Below are 24,113 nucleotides of genomic sequence, written 5' to 3' on the forward strand. Positions count from 1 at the left end.
CCAGCAGAAAGCCATCACCTTCCCCAATCGCTGTAGTTGGAGGAGGGCATCCAGGATGGTCTGGACTATTTTATCTGCTGGATACAAACGTTGCAATGAGTGAAGGGCACTTAGTGAATCGGAACAGACAAGAAATTTAGGACAGGAAGAATGTCTCATCTGCTCCAGTGCCAGCAAGATCGCAGACAATTCTGCATCAAAGACAGTAAAAGTCTTAGGCAGTCGGACCTTGAGGACACGATCCGGAAAAACAACAGAGCAACCAACGGAATCTCCTTGTTTCGACCCATCCGTAAAAATGGCTACGTAGTCGTGGTGCTCAGGTAAAATGGCATAAAATGCTGAATTAAAGACGGTGGCAGGAGTGCAATCTCTCTTGTACTACAATAAATCTAAAATCACTCCAGGCCTCTTCAGTAACCAGGGTGGCAGGCGGTTAAAACCCAGGATTTGTGGTTGTACAGACTCCACACTGAGGGACTCTAGCAAACATTGCACTCGGATCTCAAACAGCAACGTAGCCCGGGGATGGTGGGAAAAAAGGCGGTCCAGAGGTGGATGAGCAACAAGATGGTGAGCAGGCGAGGTGGGAGCTGCAAGAAACTTACAAACCTGGCGCACCAGCAAGAGCGGTTCCCCAGCCTCAGCACAGAGGCTGGGTATGGGACTGGTCCGATAAGCACCTGTGGCCAGTCGAATCCCAGCATGGTGGACAGTGTCAAGGATCTGCAAATAAGATGGCCTCGCTGACCCATACACTGTGCACCCATAGTCCAGCCGCGAACGCACAAAAGCTCGATAAAACTGAAGGAGACGCGTCCTGTCCGCTCCCCAAGACCTGTGGCTGAGGTACTTGAGGATGTTCAGTGCCTTCAGGGTTCTGGCTTTCAAGTCGCGTAGGTGTGGCAGCCATGACAACCTGGAGTCAAAAATTAGGCCCAGAACCGCACTGTGTCTCTAAAATGTAGGACAGTATCCCCCATATGCAAAGCAGGCAAAGTAAAAAGACGACGAGAACGATTAAAATGAACACAAACACACTTATCGGCAGAAACCGAAAACCCGTCTTTGCAGCCACTCCTCTAACCGCCGCACTGTTAGCTGCAACTGACGGCTCACAGTGGCAACACTGGAGGAGGAACAGAAAACAGCAAAGCTGTCCACAAATAAGGAGCACTGTACTGAACTCCTCACTGTAGACGTTATACTGTCGATGGCTACGGCAAAGAGGGTAACGCTTAAAACACTGCCCTGGGGGACACCGTTCTCTTGCTCAAAGCGATCAGACAGTGTGTTACCAACTCGGGTCCGAAAAAAACGCTGAGACAGGAAAGACTGAATGAAAATGGGGAGGCGGCCACGAAAGCCCCATGATGCAGTTGTGCAAGAATACAGTGTCTCCAAGTAGTATCATATGCCTTACTGGCAGCAAAGAAGATACCGATACAGTGATGCTAACGGAGGAAAACCTGCTGAATAGCCGCCTCTTGGAGGGTTAGGTTGTCAACCGTGGACCGAAATTTTCGGAATACACACTGAGAGCAGCTAATGAGCTTTCTAGTCTCTAACAGCCAGACCAGACGACGGTTAACCATCCGTTCCAGGGTCTTTCCGACACAGCTTGTCAAGGCGATACTACGATAACTACTGGGACATGTGCGGTCCTTTCCTGGTTTGAGGAGAGGGATGAGGATTGCCTCCCTCCACCAGGTGTAGAACAGTCCTGTCTGCCATATGAGATTAAAACATTCGAGGAGGATTTCCTATGACGCCACTGGCAGATAACGAAGCATGGAATACCGGATGCGGTCGTGACCTGGTGCAGTATCAGAAGTCTCAGTAAGTGCTGATTCAAGTTCCCACAGGGAGAAAGGCGAGTTGTAGGCCTCAGAGCTGTTCGACCAAAAGTCCAATTTCGCTCTCTCGACAGTCGCACCGTAGCGACGAAACGCTGGATCCTGATTTGCAGTGGCAGTACTTCGTGCAAAATGCTCTGCCAGCGTCTCAGCAATAGATCTGGGTGTCGTTTGGAGGCATCCCTGGTTCAGGACTGCAGCTATTGGTAAACGGCTGCGTTTACCGGAAATCCTCCGGATGGCTTCCCATACTTTTGTGGAACAAGTGGAACGGTTGATGGAGTCCAGGAACTACTGCCATGACCTTTTCTTGCTCTCCTAAATGACACAGCGTGCCCTGGATCTCGCGATTCGAAAGGCGGTAAGATTTACCGCTGTTGGGTGGCATTTAAATCGTCGAAGAGCTGCACGCCTGTCCCGGATGGCTGAATGGCACTCTTATGTCCACCAAGGCACAAGGCGCCGCTTAAGAGGGCCAGAAGACTTTGGTATGGACAGGTGTGATGTGATCCACCCATTCCTGTACGCTGTTGCGGCGTTCAAAGACAGCCAACCGACTGAACAGTGGCCAGTTAGCCCTGCCAGTCATCCACGATGGCGGCCTCTGCTCCAGCAATACACAATCCAGGAGATTGATGCGGATGGGGAAGGGATCGCTGGAATGAAGGTCGTCAATGACCTCCCAGCGAACAGAGTCAGTGAGGGTTGGAGAGCAGAAAGATAGGTCAATGGCTGAGAATGACCCAGTAGCAGCAGAGGAATGAGTCAGAGTACCTGTGTTGAGGATGCACAGCACTTCAGACGTTAGGAGGCTCTCCAAAACTCGACCTCGAGCGCAAAGAGAAGTGGAGCCCCACAGGACATGATGGGCATTGAAGTCGCCCAGGAGGAGAAATGGGCGGGGGAGTTGTGCGATAAGATCTGTGAGAGCCTCTAAATTCACTGTATCCAGAGGAGGTAAATAAAGTGAGCAAACGGTAAGTCTCCGACGTGAATGAATTCAACTGCAACTGCAACTGCTTGCAGGTCAGTATCCAGGGGGAGAGCAGAGGAGTGGTGGTCATTACTGACAAACACGGCGACTCCGCCTTTGGCCCTTTCTCCAGTCAGGTCATCCTTGCGATATAACGTATAGCCCCTTAGTACAGGAGCATCAGATGGTTTTAAATGCGTTTCCTGTAAACACAAGCACAGGGGGTGTTGCCGTGCTAGGAGGTTCAGCTCCTCCACATGTGCCCGGAGTCCATTCATGTTCCACTGTATAATGGGAGCCAGCTATCAGGGTGGGAGTACCTTCATCCTCACTTTCTGTCTGGGAGGACAGCCCACAACAGGTGGAGGCTCAGTTTTGGGGCGAGACGATTGCCCCCTTCTGACATCAACCTCCATCGCCTCTGAAGAGGAGTCAAGAGAGACATCAGAGAGAATGACATCAACGTCAGCAGACTGTATAACTTCAGTATCCTTCAGTGGGCGAGTCTTTACCTTTGGCTTTGGTTTAGATTTTCCGGCCTGAGGTGGCATTGGAGCCAAAACCTCAGAAGCAGTAGGGGGTGTAGCAGCGCTGGGAAGTGCACAAGACTGGACCCGGGAAGGGGCAGGAAGTTCCATCATGATGTCAGCTACCACGGCCTGGTCAGAAGGCTGGGGGGGGGGGGGGGGGGGGAGCAGCAGGCTTCACAGGAACATTGACAAACGCAGGTGCTAGTGCTGACAATAGCAACCTCCGTTTGTGTAACGGCATCGGTTTTCAAACCTGGCTGTTTGAGAACGGAAGAAAAGGAGGTAGCGAACGTGGGCAGCTGCATGACATATAGAGTTTCTTTGCCTCACCATACGGGATGCGTTTTCGTGGTTTTAAGTTCCTGGATCTTCCGTTCCTCAAGGAAAACTCTACATTCCCTACTGCACACAGGCTGATCCCCAGAGCAGTTGACACACTTGGGAGGAGAGGAGCAACCAACTCCCTCATGGGCAGCTTTACCACATTTCCCACAAGTGGCTTCCCCTTTACAGCCGAGAGTAGTGTGTCCAAAGTGTTGGCATTTAAAACACCGCATGGGGTTGGGGTAATAAGGTCGTACACTGAGATGTAGGAAACCTGCCTTCACATGCTCAGGCAATTTGGTGCTGTTAAACGTAAGGATAAAAGAGTCAGATTTCATGAGAGCACCATCCACCCGTTTCATAACGTGTTGCACGTCGACAATTCCTTCCCGGGACCATTCAGCCTTCAGTTCGTCTTGGGGAATGTCAACGAGATCTCTGCAAGTCACGACACCCTTGCTGTAGTTCAAGGTGTTGTGAAATTCAGTTTCTATCGCAAAGTCCCCAAGAAATTTTGCCTTCTGAAGGTTCTGGACTTGCTAGAACCAACAAGGCGCCATTACACAAGCGCTTTACAGATTTTAATGTGCCAGAAATACCCTCTAAGCCCTTCTGTAAATAAAATGGTGAAACTTTATCAAAACTCCCATCTTTTCTTTTAATTATAAGAAACACATTCTGCAAAGCAGCGTGCATTCTGTTACTACTAACGGAATCAGGAGGACTGGCTACACGAGCCCTCTAGTTAGATTGGGTGTTAGAACCTACCAGCGACCCACCCTTTCCGCTGGGAGGAGAAGAAAAGTTCGAGGGTCCCATCTCGGTCCCACGAGCAGCTAGACAGAGCCCCGCTTGCCTAGGTAAGCCTTATACAACTGAGGTGCGGCAGGTACCCCAGAGGTTGCCCGCTATCGACTGTTCCACCTCAACAGCCATGCATCTCATCAGCACGCAGCACACCTTGAGATTGAGGGGTTGTTTATAGAGGTTTATCCCATCCTCGCGATCCGGGCGGTCAAGCCAAGATCCCCACTCCCTGAGACACACAACATTCGACCGCTGCGCCGCACGGTGGTCGCTGAAGTATGCCCAGAGCTTACGGTGACAGGGGACTGGCGGCGCTTACCAGTCCCCAGCTCAGGATCCCGGGGGTCGCCAAGCCCGTACCCGGCACCTGAATGCTGAGCCCCTGGGGGCTCTGAGTCGATGTCAAACATTGACCCCAAAACAACTGGCTGAGTAAATCCGTTATTATGATGGAAGTAGGCAGGGCAGACAGCCAAGAGCACGACACTGCTTAGTAAAGCGCTGCTGTGTTCAAACTAACCTTCAAGTTGGATATAAAATTGCTTTACTGTATAAAGTTGTATTCATTTGTTTATAAGTTCCTTTATTTTCCTTTTAATCTGATTCACTTTGGATCCATAAAGAAATGTGAAGACATACACAAATAGCACTAACGTTGTCATACGTTTCACAAAAATTAATTTTATTGCACATGAAATCGTTTTCGGAATTCTAGCCAGTATGGAAGTGTTATAGTTTGAAGGAAATTACGCACAGTTTCTTCTGTACCATGTCAAAGAGTCAACAAATACTAAGGAAATTAAGTGGCAATTCGAAATACATCAGTAGCTTAAAATACACAACAATGAAATTGAAGATAGTGCGAGACTATCTGTTACATGCCATTTCTTCGACGTCTCATTATTCGACACAGATTCTTTCTTTAATAGAACACCACAAGCCAATGATGCCATCTTTGATACCGCAACACTAGAAAAGTGACTTGTATCGCAATATCTACTTGCCCACATGCCACTCTGTATTTAAAGATGCGTCCGTACCGTATTCGTGTTATCAGGTCTTAGTTAAACACAATCGAAAATGTTTACCTTTCCGCATATGTCACGTGTAACGATAGAAGGGGCGAGTTGTTTAGATCTGATGAGGTATCTTTGCACCTTGCAGAAAACTCACGCACCTGAGAAATGGAAAATTCACCACGTCTGCGAGAGTGCCATGAGCAGACGCAGAAGGCACGAATTTGGTGTGCAGTAGCAGGGGGGAGGATGTTCTTCCAGATTCGTCCGTGGTTCAGTAAACAGCCTGCACCACGTTCATAGTGACTACACTTGTGCAACAACACAATATACATGTTTTCCACACGAAAATGCTACAGCTCGTTCAGTCAACAGCACCATTATTTTATGTGGATCAGTTTGTCCATGGAAAAGTGAGAGGGTAGCAATAACCTCGGTCTCTAGATTAAAGTACAGGTGGTTTTGTCCTGTGCGATTCCCTTAAGACTGCTGCTTAAAGATTCGCACTACTCTCGAATTGTAAAAGAAACTTAAGGACCCTTCTGCGATTCGACAACTAACGGATCATGCTCCTAAGAACATGTAACGACGAATTTATTAATAGGGATCCCATAATGGTGCTATTTTTCCATAAGGTTGTATCACTGAACACCTTGCAGTTGACTGCACGTGGGCAATTTCATATTATTTATTGGAAATTACTGATGTACTGATATATGCTTGTGGACGTTCAAAGATGGTGTCACTGCGATAATAACAATTGATATACATTCAACTGTTCAACTGTCTGACACCTTGTTTCCGCGGTTTGTAAACAGTGACACGAAAAGTTCTAATGCAGGCCTTCACAGTGAAGAAAACGGGGAAACCAGCAAAAAGAAGTGAATCGTATTGCAAAGGACACACACACACACACACACACACATACAGACACACACACAGGGTGTTACAAAAAGGTACGGCCAAACTTTCACGAAACATTCCTCACACACAAAGAAAGAAAATATGTTATGTGGACATGTGTCCGGAAACGCTTACTTTCCATGTTAGAGCTCATTTTATTACTTCTCTTCAAAACACATTAATCATGGAATGGAAGCACACAGCAACAGAACGTACCAGCGTGACTTCAAACACTTTGTTACAGGAAATGTTCAAAATGTCCTCCGTTAGCGAGGACACATGCATCCAGCCTTCGTCGCATGGAATCCCTGATGCGCTGATGCAGCCCTGGAGAATGGCGTATTGTATCACAGCCGTCCACAATACGAGCACGAAGAGTCTCTACATTTGGTACCGGGGTTGCGCAGACAAGAGCTTTCAAATGCCCCCATAAATGAAAGTCAAGAGGGTTGAGGTCAGGAGAGCGTGGAGGCCATGGAATTGGTCCGCCTCTACCAATCCATCGGTCACCGAATCTGTTGTTGAGAAGCGTACGAACACTTCGACTGAATGTGCAGGAGCTCCATCGTGCATGAATCACATGTCGTGTCATACTTGTAGAGGCACATGTTCTAGCAGCACAGGTAGAGTATCCCGTATGAAATAATGATAACGTGCTCCATTGAGTGTAGGTGGACGAAACTAAATTGAGCTCTAACACGGAAATTAAGCGTTTCCGGACACATGTCCACATAACATCTTTTCTTTATTTGTGTGTGAGGAATGTTTCCTGAAAGTTTGGCAGTACCTTTTTGTAACACCATATATATATATATATATATATATATATATATATATATATATATATATATATATACACTCATACCAACACACACACAACATTCCACAAAGTAATAGTTAACGGTAGGCTTAACCATAACATGACCAGTCATAATTTTCGAAGTAAATGACTGTTCTACATTAGGTTCTATATGGTTTCAGATGGCAAACTGTGAAACAACAACAACTACATTAAATTAGACAAAATCAATGAAATCCACAGCATGTGGTAACAAGGTATATATACGAAATTTTGTATGTTTTTTAAATATTTAAATACTATCCTATGAACGGAAATATATATGTGTATGTGAGTTCATAGTCGAGGGAAGGCAGGATTCTGCTACGATTGTGGACGGGGCCGTAACCAGTTACTATTGGCTGCCTTTTACAGTTACACAATTTATTTTTAAAACATTAATTCTGGACTCAACAATAAGTAAAAAATATCACACGTCATTAACGATGGAATAAACAGCTGTGTAAATAATAGAGTTTTCAGTGCGTTACAATTTAGCAAGTCACCATAAAATACAGATATAAATAATATTTTAAAAAACAAGCCATATTGATCACGGCTGAAGGCCTTACACGCCAAGAATGGCAATAAATTAAGAATGTTTAAGAACTCTCTCCAATTACAACTTACAGGTATTAAAATATTAAAAGTAAGTGGCCACAAAGCAGCAGAACGTATAGACGCCAGGAATGGCAGTAAATAAGGTTTTAAGGCTTATTGCTAAAGTACAAATATCGAATTATTTTTTCAAAGCAAATGACCGCAATCATGGTTGAAAGCCTTACACTATAGGAACGGCAATTACATTAAAAAAATTAGAAACCTGCTGTAAAACAGCAAAGGTTAATTAAAAGAAACAAGCAACTGACCACCAAACGGGTGAAATAAGATGATGGCAACCTTGTAACACAACCCTTACACTGCTAGATTTATTCCAGAAGGCGACCGGAACTATTAACTAGAGATAAATAACCTTTATTGTATGCATTACAAGGCATGGTAATAAATAATACAATAATAAAACACAAGGACCGGTCACAGACAGTGCTCCAGGAATCGACCTCTGAGAACGTCCGGCAACAAACACTTCCGCGAGCGATGGGATAGGCAGCCAAGACTTGCATTCACTTCACAAGATGGTAACTCAGACTAGTGGCAGTCCGACGAATGAGTAATAATATATTGCTGAAGCTACCTGACGTCCGATAAACCAAATGCAACGATGGAACAATACGCCAAAGCCGGAACCGGTGGATTGCACTACGCCCATAGAACACTGTACGTAGAGCGCCCAGAACGAGAAAGGAATCACTACCACCAGAGTAGAAGAATCAAAAACGGCCTACAATCAAGAAAGCTGTCAGAACCACACGCCTTACTGGACAGCAGCGGCAAGGCGAGGAAACGCACACTGCCGTTACATACACTGACCCCGAGGGGAGGTACCCGGGGCGTTAGAGGCCACCAGGCAGGAAAAACGCCGCTGGCTGAACTTAACAAATTGTAACAAGCTGAACGCAGTAAATAGTAATAAGGAGTCGAGGAAAGCTTACCAGACCCGCCTTCCTCGAGCGCTTCAGTCGCTGCTCTTTGCCTCAGCAACACTATGAGCAGCAACACGAACCCAAGTCACTGGAGAAGCGCAAGATTTCGCAGTGGTGGAGGTTTCTCTGCTTGAAACCAAATGCACTCAACTTAAAGCTTGCAGGATCCGGTTTACGACGAGGTCGTGCACCCTCGTGACCACAAGTCTTCGATCCGGCAGGCTGTGCGCGCCGTCAACGGTCCCGGCGTGTTGGGGCACTGCCCGGACTTGGCTCCTCCTGAGTCCCCAACCGAACTGCCACACGCACGCGACACAGAAAATAAAACACGTCGCCCCAAAGATAGGGCAACAGCTACTACATATCAATAACAGCTGCTGCTGCCACTAGCGGACAGGCAACGGTTGCGAAACGAGTGTCGCCAGTCAACAAGAAGACAAACACCCGGAACCGTGCCAACTAAAGGGTACGGTGTGGCCTCCAAAAGAGGACTGAAACCTACTAACAGCACCAACACGAGGTGCAGCACGGCCCAGTGTACGAGTAATAATAAGAATTTGTCCTGTGTTATAAAAGATAACAAGAAACTCGATGGTGATACTGAAACTTCAGCAAAACATTTCTGGGGAATAAAAAGGAAAAGGAAAATAGTCGAACCCTCTCCCAAAATAAATCTAAACCGATACGCATGTCAACTGCTGACGTGTTGAGCAAAAGAGGCATAGCTTCTGGCATTATTCATTAGTTATTGGGAGTGCATTCTATTAATAACATCGTTCGAACAGGTGTCAGAAAGCCAATTGTACCATCCTGTTGCCAGGCCATCCTCAGCCAGCAGGCATCACTGGACGTCGACAGAGGGGGCTTGTAGTCGACACGCCATTTCCTGGCCGTTCTCAATTTTCATGAGCAGAGCCGCTACTTGTCAAGTAGCTCCTCAACTGACCTCACAACGGCTGCATGCAGCCCACTTGCTGACAGCACTTTTCAGACCCATATGGTCACCCTTCCAGCGTAATAGCGCTAACCTGGTTAATCTGAGCGGAATCGTCGTTGCCACTGCGGCAAGGCCACTGGCGTTTTTTAATTGGCAAGCATTTTTTTTTCGGTCTTGGCCACCTGAAGTCCCATAACGAATTTGTGTTCTATTAATGGAGTATCCATCAGCGATATAGAGATGACTACGACATCTCAGCTGTGCAGGTCTGTTTGAAATAAACACGCACTGAATGATAACGGTTCGCAATAGGCCGTAATTGTAAATGAACTCGAGTTGAATATTCATCAGTGATGAAACATAAGTCCCTATATGAATTAATATTTTTCTTTTCTTATTTTCCATTTTTACATTATGCACACTGCAAATAAATCGAAATAATGCTTAATGTGTTGTAATTATTAATCTTTTCATAAACGGTATAAACAAGAAACACAACAGAAAATATGGAATTGTAAATAAATTTCTAAGAAAGGTTTGTACCTACTTACGACGTCTACGAAGATTCAGAAAATGACATTCCAAGAAGGGATTACGATTAAAACGCACAGGTCCTCGTATTCCGTTACAATCATTTTTACCTTCGAGCAGCCCTCAGCAGTGGCACATGCACACTAGTTTCCCGATCCAGGTAAAGCAGACCCATCGGCCGATGGAGCCAACGTGAGCTACGGCTGCAGAGCTTATTCGCTTCGTAACTCTCGACCGAGTAACGTGCGCTGTTGGAGAATATCGTCATAACACACTTGTCTATACAAACTTTTAAAACAACCACGCGTAATTATAAGACTGCGGCAAGAATGAAAATCCCTGCCTCCCATGTTTTAGCAATGAAAGTCATCCCAGCACGTGTAAAACAACCGTAAAATAATAAAAATATCTTATTTAATATATGATGTTGTCGTGTATGCTTTAGAATGCCTTCCTCGAATTTTATTTGCAATCCCAAATTTTCCTTTGCCTTTTATTAACATATTAACGAATATAATGTATTGAGCATTACTTCTGCTTATTCGCAGTGTAGGTAATATAAAAACTGGAAATGCAAAAAAAAAAAAAAGCGTCTGTAGGGCGACTTGACTCCACGGCCCTTGAATCAGTGTGCTGTACTCTTTCCGGTCAGTGAAACGCTCCCTGGAAATCGAGACAGCACACATGACCGATGCATCGCCTGACCCGCACAAAAAGTGCAATTTTCTTCAGAACACTTGGCCACCTTTATCTGCCGCTTCTGTCACTTGCATTTCTGTCCAAACGCTGCACCCATCATAAATTTTGACGAAATCGGTGGTGACGTATCCGTGCGTTTCGGTTTTTAGATATCATCTCATACACTACCAGCTTTTCACTCAGGTTGAGCGAGTAGATTTGTGACAACATGCATGAGAACGTGACGTTGCTAAACGACAAATACAGAAATCATGTTGAAAATTATGCTGTGGTAAGTATTCATATTTACCCGCAACAAATGACGCATTATATACATGACAGATGAATTCACTTCAGCCTGAGGGCATAAAACCTTACCACTGATCAGCGTTTTCATTATATCTGTGGTTCCAATCCGTCAACTATAAACACTGGCTGTGCTTCACAATGTGACAAGCAAATGTTACTAGACGAGCTGAAAATGGCTTTGACGTGTCTGAAACTGGTTTCACCGATAGGAAGAGACCGGAAAACTTCGCGTATCCGATAACGCGTAACTGACAGTTTTAGGTAAATAGCGCGAATTCGGCGATTTTTACGAAATTCCGTAGAATTTGGCGTTTTCCGTATGGAAAATTTACAAATCTGAGAGCGACCGTGAACAATATACGTAACTGATAGTTACTGAATGCTGAAATTGCATTATGCCTTCTCTTCCCCTGAGCTTTATATGCAATATCAAATTAACATTTTCTTTCTCGCGTAAAGAAATACGATGTGACTTCAAAAATGGCACGGAAATTGCGAATAACTTCACCAAACTTGGCAAAAAATAACATCGAAAGTGGCGCAAACAACATCCACTTTCATAAACAAAAGACATGGAATTTGGCAAAAACTAGCACGAAATTAGACAAGAAAATAACTGGATTTAGCATAAAGGTAAGAAGGGAATTGGCGAAAACAACAAGAAAAGTAGTAAGAAATATACCGAAATCGCTAATAAATTAGTAAAAATATCAAATTTGTCGAAAATTGCATAGTATTTGGAAAAATAAACACATTTCGGCAAAAAAAGGTAACACCAAACTGGCAGAAACAAGTAAATCGAATTTTGCATGAAAACCGTATTTGGCAAAAAAGAAGCACCGACATTAGATAAAAATCACATCGAATACGGAAAAAATGAGCATCGAAAAGGGAAAAATGTGAAATGTAAACTGAAAAAAAGTAACCACCATACTCGTAAAATAACACAGAGTTTGCCAAAAAAATACCGAATTTGGCAAAAAAACCATTGAAATTGGCAGATAATTAAGACAGACAGGGAACAAAATAACATCGAAATTGGCTAAAAATAACTGCGAAATCGACAAAAAACAAATTTCGCAAAAAAATAGCACTGAAACTGGCAAAAAACCGCACAGAGCTTGACCAGAAATAACACCAAATCTGGCACTAAAATAAAACTATTTTTTCCTGACCCTGCCGAAAAGTAATCATCAATTTTAAGTATCACAGTTTTTAACTTTGAACGTACTTCATTGGAGTTGTAATGTAGGATCGTCGTCCGTGTCCAAAGCTAAACTGTGTACGGAAGACAGTACTGTGAGCTCGCTTGATGAACTGGAAGCCTTGCACTAATTCGCACTTCCGTTTGTCGTGACAATCACATGTAATAGTTAAATAGCGAAGTATCGGAATCATAGCTGCGAATACTGGAAACAACAGTTTATTGAAGTGTAACGTAGGACGCGGTTCTCCCAGACGAGCATACATCTGCAGCCCCCTAAATGAGACATTACATCATGAAGCGGCGTCCCTTGTTGCGCCCGCAAGACAAGCGCCCTCCTAGCCCAGCTGCAGCTGCCGCCGCCACTCACTTGACGGTGCAGTAGGCGGTGGTGAGGACTGCGGTTTTGGTGATGAGCGACCCGCCGCATATGTGGCTCCCGTCGCCGAGGACGAGAGCCTGGTGTGGGAACTGGCCGAGCCTAGCGGCTTTGCCGTCGGTGATGCGCGCACTCCCCTGTCCGTGCGGCGACTGTGTGCCTGAAACAGGACAGCAAGGTGCGGTACTGTTCTGCTGAACTCTCTGGGCGTTTTGCTAATCTGAGATCCAATGCCAACACACAATCTACATCTGATTGATAGGTACACACGGAAAAATTCAAAAATTAAAATTACTTCTAGTGCAACGTTACAGAAGCTATTGGTTACAACATAGAGTTGTTTGAAATTATTTCTGCCTTTTTATGCCATTCAGTGCGCTTATATTTACTCTGACAGTTCATATAGTGCTATACTTGTTTTCGCTTTCTGCTTCGTTTTTAGAAATTATGTCTAAAATTACTAACATTTGTTAAAAGACAAAAATCTTCTCTTATTAGCCCGTCACATAAAGCACTTAGTGAGAGAGCCAAAATAAAATGATCCCAACAAGCCCAGTATGACAGCATTGCTCAACTTATTTTGTGGCAGAGTTTTTTTATTTTCTTTTCTTAAAGAGAAGCATTTTGAAACCATTGAGGCATCTCAGTCGAAGCACATCAAAAAATTCCGATTCATGTGTCTACTAACACCTTAATGAACATGTATTAAATCATAGTAGCAACAAAAGTCGAGCAGATGCAAAGCCTTGACAAAGCCTCATTTCATGTTCATAAGTGCCCCAGTCAAACGCAGTCACTTGAAACACGGCAGCGGCGAGCAGCTGCACACTCCAAGCCCGAGGCCATCGCGTCATGGAACAAGTGAACAGGCCACGCCGATACTAATCTCACGATGAGAACACTCACAATCCGATTTTCCAGGAAAAACTCAAATGAAATGACTGTATAACATTGATCACCAGGAGCTAATCTATGCAGTCGATGCTACATTGAGCGACTTGCGTGTCGACGATAACGAAAGAAAGATGAGAACAACACAACACAGACACATGGACAAAATCTCCGACCCGGCCGGGAATCGAACACACGCCTGCTACTCAGTAGGCAGGGGCGCTGACCACTCAGCTAAGGCGGCGGACGAGTTCCCAGACACTCCGCTCTGTGGAAGAGGGCTCAAAATTACCGAAGACACGCCATCCGGAGATGTTACTACGTCTCTGAGGAAACGACGATCAAAGTTTTCGAGTATTTTCGGTGTCCTTTAGCGTCTAATTACACTGATACGACAAAACATTATGATCACCACTGACCACTACGTTGGATGCCATCTGGTCTGTGTTACGGCCACGTGACGCTGTAACAAAAAGCATGTGAACGAAGCACACATGGACGGGGGATCACCCCAGCTAAGTCCGCCCCGGTAGCTGAGTGGTCAGCGTGACAGACTGTCAATCCTAAGGGCCCGGGTTCGATTCCCGGCTGGGTCGGAAATTTTCTCCGCTCAGGGACTGGGTGTTGTGTTGTCCTAATCATCATCATTTCATCCCCATCGACGCGCAGGTCGCCGAAGTGGCGTCAAATCGAAAGACCTGCACCAGGCGAACGGTCTACCCGACGGGAGGCCCTAGCCACACGACATTTCCATTTACCCCAGCTAAGACACTGGTTGTAATTGGGGAAATCCATTGAGATAAGCAAAGGACAGAGGACAGAGTATTACTATGCAGTGTCTGTGAGCGAGTATCTCGAAAGCGGCAATGCTGGTCGAATGTTTACGTGCCATGATCGTAAGCTCTTGCCGAAGGAGGTAGAAGGACAGTGAATCTACCACTTCGCGCCAAATGGTTGGACGCCTACAAATGTGTTCAAATGTGTCTGAACTCTTAAGGGACCAAACTGCTGAGATCATCGGTTCCTAGATTTGCACACTACTTACACTAACTTCTGCTAAAGACAACACACACACCTTTGCCCGACGGAGGACTAAAACCTCCGGCGGGAGGGGTGGCGCAGTCCGTGACATGGCGCCTCAAACCGCGCGGCCACTCCGAGCGTGGATGCCTACAAATCGTCACAGAGCGTGAGGTTCGGAGGCCGCCTGACTGTACAGTGGGGAAGATGGTGATCCGTGGCATCTCTGCCGAAAGAGGCGGCGGTGAGCAGTCGTCATAATAGTGCACACACAAGTGTTTCGGAGCACAACGTTCATCGTACATTGTTGAACACTTAGTCTGCACAAGACCACCTGTAAGTGTTCACATGTTGACTTAACGACATCGTCAGTTACTACTGCAGTGGGGACGAGAGCACCGGGATTCCATCGTCGACCAATGGAAACGCGTTGGCTTTTCGGGCGAATCACGTTCTTGCTGCATTAGATCGCTGGTCGCCTCCACAAACGCCGTCATCGATGTGAACGGCAGCTAGAAACGTGCCTCGCTCCACAGATGCAAGGTCGTGGAAGCAGTATTATGCTATGGGATACATTCTCCTGTGCTGACATGGGACCTACGGTGGCAATCGAAGACACACTGACAGCTGCAAACTACCTTCATCCCTTCATGCTTGACGTCTTCCCGACGGCGATGTCATCTTTCAGCAGTATGTGTCTCGGAGGCAAAATCGTCCTTCAGTGGTTTGAGGATCATTATAGCGAACACATCGTTGTCGGCCACCAAATTCGCTTGAGAAAAACCAATGGAACCCATCTGGGTCCCCATCAGGCGCCATCAGCGGCGTGTGTAGACATCTAATGCCACGTACTTCCACAAACCTACCAACAAACTGTCCGATCCCTGATACGCAGAATCAGTGATGTATTTCGTTCCAGAGATGGACAAACAAAGTGATAAACAGTTGGTTATAACGTTTTGGTTCATCAATGTAATTGGCACATTGGTTAGCATCGCAACTTCACACTTTTACGCCCTTTGTGCCTCGTTTTCGAAACGTGATTATTATTTATGTATTTTTTTAGTTTTCCATTCATCTATCCATGTCCGTAAAAGACTGATACACGAATGTTGTATATAGAAATAACGTTGTTCTTGTTTTTCCACTAATAGTATGTCAGGTGAATGAATTTAAAAAATTAATGAATGGAAAAATTATCTGAAATTGTTTCGCTGAAATTCCTGTGGCATATCTTGATTCATAATCAACTGCAAGTGGCGGGATTTGGAAAAGTGATTCGTTATGCGAGGTTTTCTGCGAAATTACTGTCAATTTGTGAAATCTTCAGCAATGTTGACGACGTTACTTTCCCGGGTGAGAATCGTAAGAACAAATGTCGGTGTGAGAAACCTACCTTCGTGTGATGCTCGAGGTGTTCGAAATATTCGTGTTTCGAATGTTACTACGGTCGGTATTGTAACGTAGCGAGTCATTCCGTGTCATCAAAGGTGCTGTAAAGTATGGACCAGGGAACGCCACCGGTCCAGTGGCTGCAGGATATTCGATCGTCTTTTCTTGTTTCTCCTTTAGTCAGGACGCAGCTGACGCATCTGTGTAAGATGCCGCCTGTGGCAGTGACTCGGCCTGAATGCTACGAATATTTATACTCCATACGAATTTAGGTGAACTAAGTGAGTTATTCTCCGATTTTGTTGAGACTTTACACATTGTTATTGCCAAAAAGATACTGTCCAAATTTTTTTTCATTGTTTCATACTTTCTAAGACAAAAAATTCTTCCTAAATATCAGGAAAAATACTATTCTGGTGTTTCAAAATTGATCTAGTTACGGTAATTTATTTTATTTATTTATTTATTTATTTATTTAACCTGATCAGATTAGGGCCATCAGGCCCTCTCTTACATCGGACCAGTGTTTCACACATGCAGCATTTCACACATCAGAGTTACATCATGACAATACTTTAAATAAGAAAATTAGATTACTCTAGTCACAATATGAATAAAGAATAATGACTAAGACCTAATAAAGTAAGTACTGGCAGTATTTTTACGACAGGTGCTATACATACAAATTATGATAAAAATAATAATAGTAACAGTAAAAAAAATTAAATAATAATGATAAACATGAGAAAAATTGGCAATAGTAATGAAGATTTGTGCAGATGTACATTAATATCTTGGTGTGTAAGGTAGATGTTTACTAGTATAGCGAGTTTAGGGGGAGGGAGACTTAAGGAGGGGGAAAGAGGGAAGTAATGAGGTGAAGTGCATTTGTGTACAAAGGAAAGCATTACTGTTGCTTAAGTAGATACGTCATTAACTGTTTTTTGAAGCTAGACATGTTTTTAAGTTCTCTAACATACCGAGGGAGGTTATTCCAGAGTCGGGTTCCCGCTACTGTAAAGGACTTGGAGAAGGCGACTGAGCGATGCAGTGGAACAGAGAGGATTTTATTATGATGGGAACGTGTGTTTCTGCCATGTTGTTCAGACATAAGCGTTAAGGACGAGGAGAGATATGAGGGACAGTGTACATTTATAAGGCAGTAGATGAGACAGAGTGTATGGAAGTCTCTGCGTTTGTCTGCACGCAGCCAGAACAATTTTGCATATGCTGGTGAAATGTGATCAAAAAGTCGAATGTCACAGATATATCGGACACAGGCGTTCATGACCAGTTCCAGACGTCGCGAGTTTTCCTGAGAGAGGGCTTGTAGGAGAATATCGCTGTAATCAATGATTGGGAATATAAGCGTTTGTACTAATTTCTTTTTCAGATCGAAAGGGAAGAGTTTTTTATATTTTTGTAGGACATGAAGGGATGCTGATGCTTTTTTGCACACTGCAGTTACGTGCTCTGTCCAATTTAGATTTTCATCTATTATTACTCCCAAACTCTTTGCTGAGGGAGAGAAGTTAATATTTGTTCCATTTAGGATAAGAGATGGTACGGATTCCCGATGTTTTGGGCTAATGAGCTTAGAGTGACCAACAAGTACCGCTTGGGTTTTAGATGGGTTTAGTTTTAGTCCTAAGTCCTGTGCCCATTTTGATAGTGCATCGAGATCAGTATTGAAGTTTTCAATAGCTTTCTTTAGATTGTTTGGTTCCGCACTTAGATACAACTGAAGGTCATCAGCATACATATGATATTTGCAATAAGTCAGAACCGATGACACATCATTGACAGACAGAGAGAAGAGTATGGGACCTAGTACTGAACCTTGGGGAACGCCTGACACTACCTGCCGCCATTGTGATTTTATATTCCCGGACAGGACGCGTTGCTGACGAGACGTCATGTATGAGCGAAACCATTGCACTGCACTTGGTGAGAAATTTAGACCGCTAAGTTTGGCTAGTAAGATGTCGAAGTCGACAGTATCAAATGCTTTGCTGAAATCTAAGAAGCAAATGATAGTCGCTTCTTGTCTGTCCATGGCAAGTTTCAGGTCATCTGTCACCTTTATCAGTGCGGATGTTGTGCTTCGATGTTTACGGAAACCTGATTGGTATTCGTCTAGCAGGTTGTTAGTAGTTAGGTAGTTGGTGAGCTGGTCATGGACTATATATTCTAAGGCCTTTGATAGTGCAGGAAGAAGGCAGATGGGGCGGTAGTCAGAGGGTGCTGTGGCGATGTCCTTTTTAGGCAGTGGCTTAATTTGTCCCAGTTTCCAGGCCTCAGGGAAAACACTTGTGATTAATGAGTTGTTGAAAATGTCTGTTATAGAGGGCAGTAGTTGATCAATAATAAGTTTTACCATGTGGATAGTGATGCCATCATGTCCAGTAGATGCTGATCTAATCCGCATTATTACTTTCTTGACAGTATTGCAAGTGACGTGCCGTAGATAGAATTTTTCTTTGCTACAGTCGTTCATCCCCATGAAGTAATCAATGATTCTCTGTTTTTTTTGCGGTTCAATTGTGGTTGCAGGTAATGTGAAGAATCGGTTTAGTTCTTCAGCTGGGACCATGGGATTTTCTGCAACTTTTATTTTGCCTAAACCGAGACTACGGAGATTTTTCCACAGGATAGCTGGTCTACATCTGTTGTCAGCTAATGTACGGGCATGCCTGAGCTTAGCGTTTCTCACCGCTTGACTGACTTTGTTTCGCTTCTGCTTGTATACAATGTGATTTTCAGGTGTAGGGTGTATCTTGTATGCTCGATGAGCAGCGTCTCTGAGATTCATGAGCTGTTTTAGTTCATCAGTCAGCCAAGGTGCAGGTTTCCTTTTTACTTTTCTGGTCTTTATTGGAGCGTATTTGTCATATATTTTAGTAATTTTGGCAGTGAAATCTTGGAGTTTGTCGTTTATGTCCATGAGGGGAGTAGAGGTCATCCCCCAAACTACTTCTTGTGCCTCAGTTTCGAGTTCAGGCAAATTTATGCGTTTGAAGTCTCGGTATGTAGACAGCTTTTGTTTCTTTCTAGGACATTCTAGTGAATACGTCATGAAAATAATGTCATGGGCCGACATGCCAGGTGCAAATATTTGAGAGGTGCGGATTATTCTGTTTGGAGATTTCGTTGCGAATATATCTATGAAAGTGTGACTGGGAGTCGTGTGATGAGTAGGTGCCAGCTGAAGTAGCGTCATATTTGAGGAAGAAAGCATCCTCTTAAATTTCCCAGTGGAAGGACTATTGCACAGAAAATTAATGTTAGTGTCACCTGCTATAATTACATGTTCATATGACGATTCGAGACTAGAGAGGGCAGTTTCGAAGGAGGCGAACCCGCCTACTTTTCTGTTAAGGGATTTGATCTCTATGAACATATATTCCACTTGTTTATCTACATTGTTGTCGGATGTGTGTAGTACAGTAGGTGACAAATCAGAGCGTATGTACGCCCCTACTCCGCCCCCTCGTCTGTTGCATCTGTCGTGCCTGAGGAAGATATAGCCATCTAGGTTTACGGAATTTGTAGGAATACTTGGTTTCAGCCAAGTCTCTGACAAAAGTATTACGTGTATATCAGTAGTCTGAAATATATATTTGAACTCGTCGAAGTGAGCTGGCAGAGATTGGACATTTGCATGTGCAATATGCAGCTTGGTGCGTTCGGGTGTTGATTTCCCGAGGAGACTGCCGACAGATGTTTGCGGGTCGTGGTTAGCGGTGACAAGAGGGTCTGGCATGAGGAATGCGGAAGGCGTGTGAAGGAGAGGGGCTGAAGGAGTGTCCTCCCAGTTCTGAGCAAGGCGTTCGGCCGAAGGGGGGAGGGGGTGGGTCCCCGGGGAGGCAACTTGAACTGCGGCCAAGGTCAGCGAGGTCTGCAACGGTTCTGGAAGTAGCCGTGGGCCGGCAGGGGAAGGAATTTCTCTAAACACAACGGGAGTAATCTGCACGAAACGGTAGAGTGTGATATTAATTGCACTTATGAGGATAACAACCAAAGTATGATGGTGGATTGCTAATTAAAGATGGAAGTGAGACTACCTTATGTAATAATTAACAAAATTACATGAGAAAACAATTATAGATTAAAATAGTTATGTGGAGAAACGAAAAGTTGATAATACAAATAATAACAAAATTACATTAGAAAACAATTAGAGATAAAAAAATAGTTATGTGGAGAAACGAAAAATTTGATAATACATTAGTTAAGTTATGGTTGACAGTGTAAACAATATAAACATACAGGTTAGTGGCAGCAAGATTGGACTGATTTAGCTTCTAAAGCATAGGCTTTCGAGTTCTTTAACACTGCAAATTGTTCTCTTTCCGTTTTCGGTCTTAACCATTATCCTGGCGTCATTTGTCAATACATTCTGTAGCCCAAATTTCGAAATCGCTCTCTTCAAAATGTTTAATCTTTCAGATGTCAGATCCTCACGTACTGTCAGACCCGACTTCGCGAGATTCTTCTTTGCTCTGAAGATTTCAGATCTTTTCCTATAGGACACAAATTTCACTATTATAGGTCTTGGTTTTGTAGAACCTGGCGACCTACGACCCACTCTATGACTTCTGTCAATGTCACTCAGAGTCACCTGCACGCCTAGCTTTTCTTGGACAAGGTTTATCACTTGTTCGTCTGTGTTCTCTCTGCTGCTCTCTGGAATTCCGAACAGTCTGAGATTATTGCGTCTCTGATATTGTTCGAGCTCGTCCGTCTTCTCGACCAATTTCTGTTCGAGCAGTCGTGCTTTCTCCTCACTTGCTTTTAACGATGCGTCCAGTGCACGGATCTCGCTTGCATTCGCCTCCAGAGTTTTCTGTATTTTGTCCGTCACTGCTGCAGTGACAGCATCAGTGATGGTTTGAACAACGAGCCCGAGCGCCTCCTTAGCCTGCAGCGCGGCACTCACCTCAGCCTTCACGAGTGCGGCGATGTCGGCGATGCCGGGCGAAGCGGCCGCAGCTCCCGGTGTAGACTCCACGCCTGCGCTGTCTCCGGCCTGGCAGTTGGCTGCACTGCGCGTTGTTCGGCGATTTTCCATTTTAAGTGCGATTCCGTGTAATTGGTGCACAGTATGTGATGTAAAATACGACACTTGGCAGTAGATATACGGCTTTAGTATATGTGGACTAGCCTAACTGCTTAAAACACCTCCAGATTTCACGTAAACTTGCGAGCGAAACTAACGCACGTCACTCACTCGCCGCCACCTTCAATATCGTATGGATATAATGAAAATTTCAATTCAGTTAACATAATATTAGTAATTTTTATTTGATGTGATATTCAAACATTTTAAAATTGGTAGTTATATTTTTTATGTGAGTGAGTGGGAGTGATTGAGAGAGTGAATAAGAGAGTATTGAAATTGGGAAGGTTTTATTTTGTGAAGATCTATGTGAAATGCAAATCCTGGGAAGAACCACAAGTCATGTGACACAATGTGAGTGAGCATTGTTTTGTGAAAGGCAACCAAAAGAGAAAATAAAAACGTAGTAATTTTGTTGTTTAGTTTTGGATTTACTTCATACTTTATTTGCTTTATAATTAAAAAGCAATGTAATAAATTGAGATTTTGCTTACGAAAATTTACTTTCTGAATTCTGGTTGGATAAGACAGGATCTGGCCATGAGAGTCATCTAGAAGAAATTTCTCGTTGGTAGTTCAGATCAACAGTCAATCAGAATTGAGAGCTTCCCTTGTCGAGAGAGTAGTGCTGTATGTTCGAGGACACTGCCTGGAAGAGTCGCTTCCGGACCACTGTGCTGAACACATGATCTTAGATCGCTCTTCCCTGAGAGAATGTAAAATGAAGAATTAGACACCTAAACTCGGTTCGGTGAACGTTTGGTAATTTTATGTGCTTCCGTGTGAAAGAAAATCGCGTGTGAAATATCCTGCTCGAACTCAGAAAACCCACGCGGCATATTACGTATACATGACGGAAGAGTGTGACGAGCACTTCTGTAAAGGAAGACCACTGAATCGACCGACTGCTTAACTCAAGTAAAGTTATGGGTCGATGATTGTTCGCAAATAGTATCCGGGTCAAACTTCCAAAATTTCTTACTGCTTTTGTGAAACTATGTGTAGTATGTGTAGCTTCCCCCCCATGAACCATGGACCTTGCCGTTGGTGGGGAGGCTTGCGTGCCTCAGCGATACAGATGGCCGTTCCGTAGGTGCAACCACAATGGAGGGGTTTCTGTTAAGAAGCCAGACCAAACGTTTGGTACCTGAGAGCGGCAGCTGTCTTTTCAGCAGTTTCAGGGGCAACAGTTTGGATGATTCACTAATCTGCCCTTATATCATCAAACAAAACGGCCTTGCTGTGCTGGTCTTCCGAACGGCTGAAAGCAAAGGTAAACTACAGTCGTAATTTTTCCCGAGGGCATGCAGCTTTACTGTATGAATAAATGATGATGGCGTCTTCTTGGGTGAAATATTCGGGAGGTAAAATAGTCCCCCATTCGGATCTCCAGGCGGGGACTACTCAGGAGGACGTAGTTATCAGGAGAAACAAAACTGGCGTTTTACGGATCGGAGCTTGGAATCTCAGATCCCTTAATCGGGTAGGCAGGTTAGAGGATTTAAAAAGGGGAATCGATAGGTTAAAGTTAGACATAGTAGGAATTAGTGAAGTTCGGTGGCAGGAGGAATCAGACTACTGGTTGGGTGAATAGAGGGTTATAAATACAAAATCAAATAGGGATAACGCAGTAGTAGGTTTATTAATGAATAAAAAATAGGGGCGAGGATAAGCTACTGTGAACAGCATAGTGAGCGCATTATTGTAGGCATGATAGACACGAAGCCCACGCCCACCACAGTAGTACAAGTTTATATGCCAACTAGCTCCATACATGACGAAGAGATTGAATAAATGTATATTAATTTGAAAGAAATTTTTCAGATAGTAAAGGGACACGAATATCTAATAGTCATGGGGGACTGGAATTCGATAGTAGGAAAAGAAAAGAGAAGAAAACGTAGTAGGTGGAATGAAAAAGGAAGCCGCCTGGTGGAATTTTGCACAGAGCATAACTTAATCGTAGTTAACACTTGCTTTAAGAATCATGAAAGAAGGTTATATACGTGGAAGAGGCCTGGAGACGCTGGAAGGTATCAGATAGGTTACGTAATGGTAAGACGGGAACCAGGCTTTAAATTGCAAGACATTTGCATGGGCAGATGTGGACTCTGACCACAATTTATTGATTATGAACTGTAGATTAAAACTGAAGAAAGTGCGAAAAGGTGCGAATGTGAGGAGATGGGATCTGGATAAACTATAAGAAGCAGGGGTTGTAGAGAGTTTCAGGGAGGGCATTAGGGAACGATTGACAAGAATGGGGGAAAGAAACAGAGTAAAAGAAAAATGGGTAGCTTTGAAAGATCAAATACTGAAGGAAGCGGAGGACGAAGTAGGTAAAAAGACGAGGGATAGTAGAAATCTTTGGATAACAGAAGAAATATTGAATTTAATTGATGAAAGGAGAAAATATAAAAATGCAGTAAATGAAGCAGGCAAAAAGGAATACAAACGTCTCAAAAATGAGATCGACAGGAAGTGCAAAATGGCTATGCAGTAATGGCTAGAGGACAAATGTAAGGATGTAGAAGCTTATATCACTAGGGGTAAGATAGATGCTGCCTACAGGAGTAATGAAGAAAGCTTTGGAGAAAAGAGAACCACTTGTATCAATATCAAGAGCTCAGATGGAAATCCAGTTCTAAGGAAAGAAGGGACGGCAGAAAGGTGGAAGGAGTATATAGAGGGTCTATAGAAGGGCGATGTACTTTAGGGCAATATTTTGGAAATGGAAGGGGATGCAGATGAAGATGTAATGAGAGATATGATACTGCATTGAAACAAGGCCCGGGGAGTAGAAAGCATTCCATTAGAAACACTGATAGCCTTGGGAAAGCCAACCCTGACAAAACTCCACCA

General features: G+C 44.2%; 1 protein-coding gene across 1 annotated transcript in view; it reads right to left on the bottom strand.

Moving 5' to 3' along the window:
- LOC124717365 (serine protease 1-like) overlaps positions 1-24,113 on the bottom strand; it is a 219,399-nt gene that overhangs the window by 162,406 nt on the left and 32,880 nt on the right. Inside the window, exon 2 of the mRNA XM_047244202.1 lies at positions 12,821-12,989. Coding sequence (XP_047100158.1) covers positions 12,821-12,989 — 169 coding nt within the window. The remainder of the gene's footprint in view (positions 1-12,820; positions 12,990-24,113) is intronic.

The sequence above is a fragment of the Schistocerca piceifrons genome, chromosome 9 (genome assembly GCF_021461385.2).
Source record: "Schistocerca piceifrons isolate TAMUIC-IGC-003096 chromosome 9, iqSchPice1.1, whole genome shotgun sequence".
In the NCBI taxonomy this organism is placed as follows: domain Eukaryota; kingdom Metazoa; phylum Arthropoda; class Insecta; order Orthoptera; family Acrididae; genus Schistocerca; species Schistocerca piceifrons.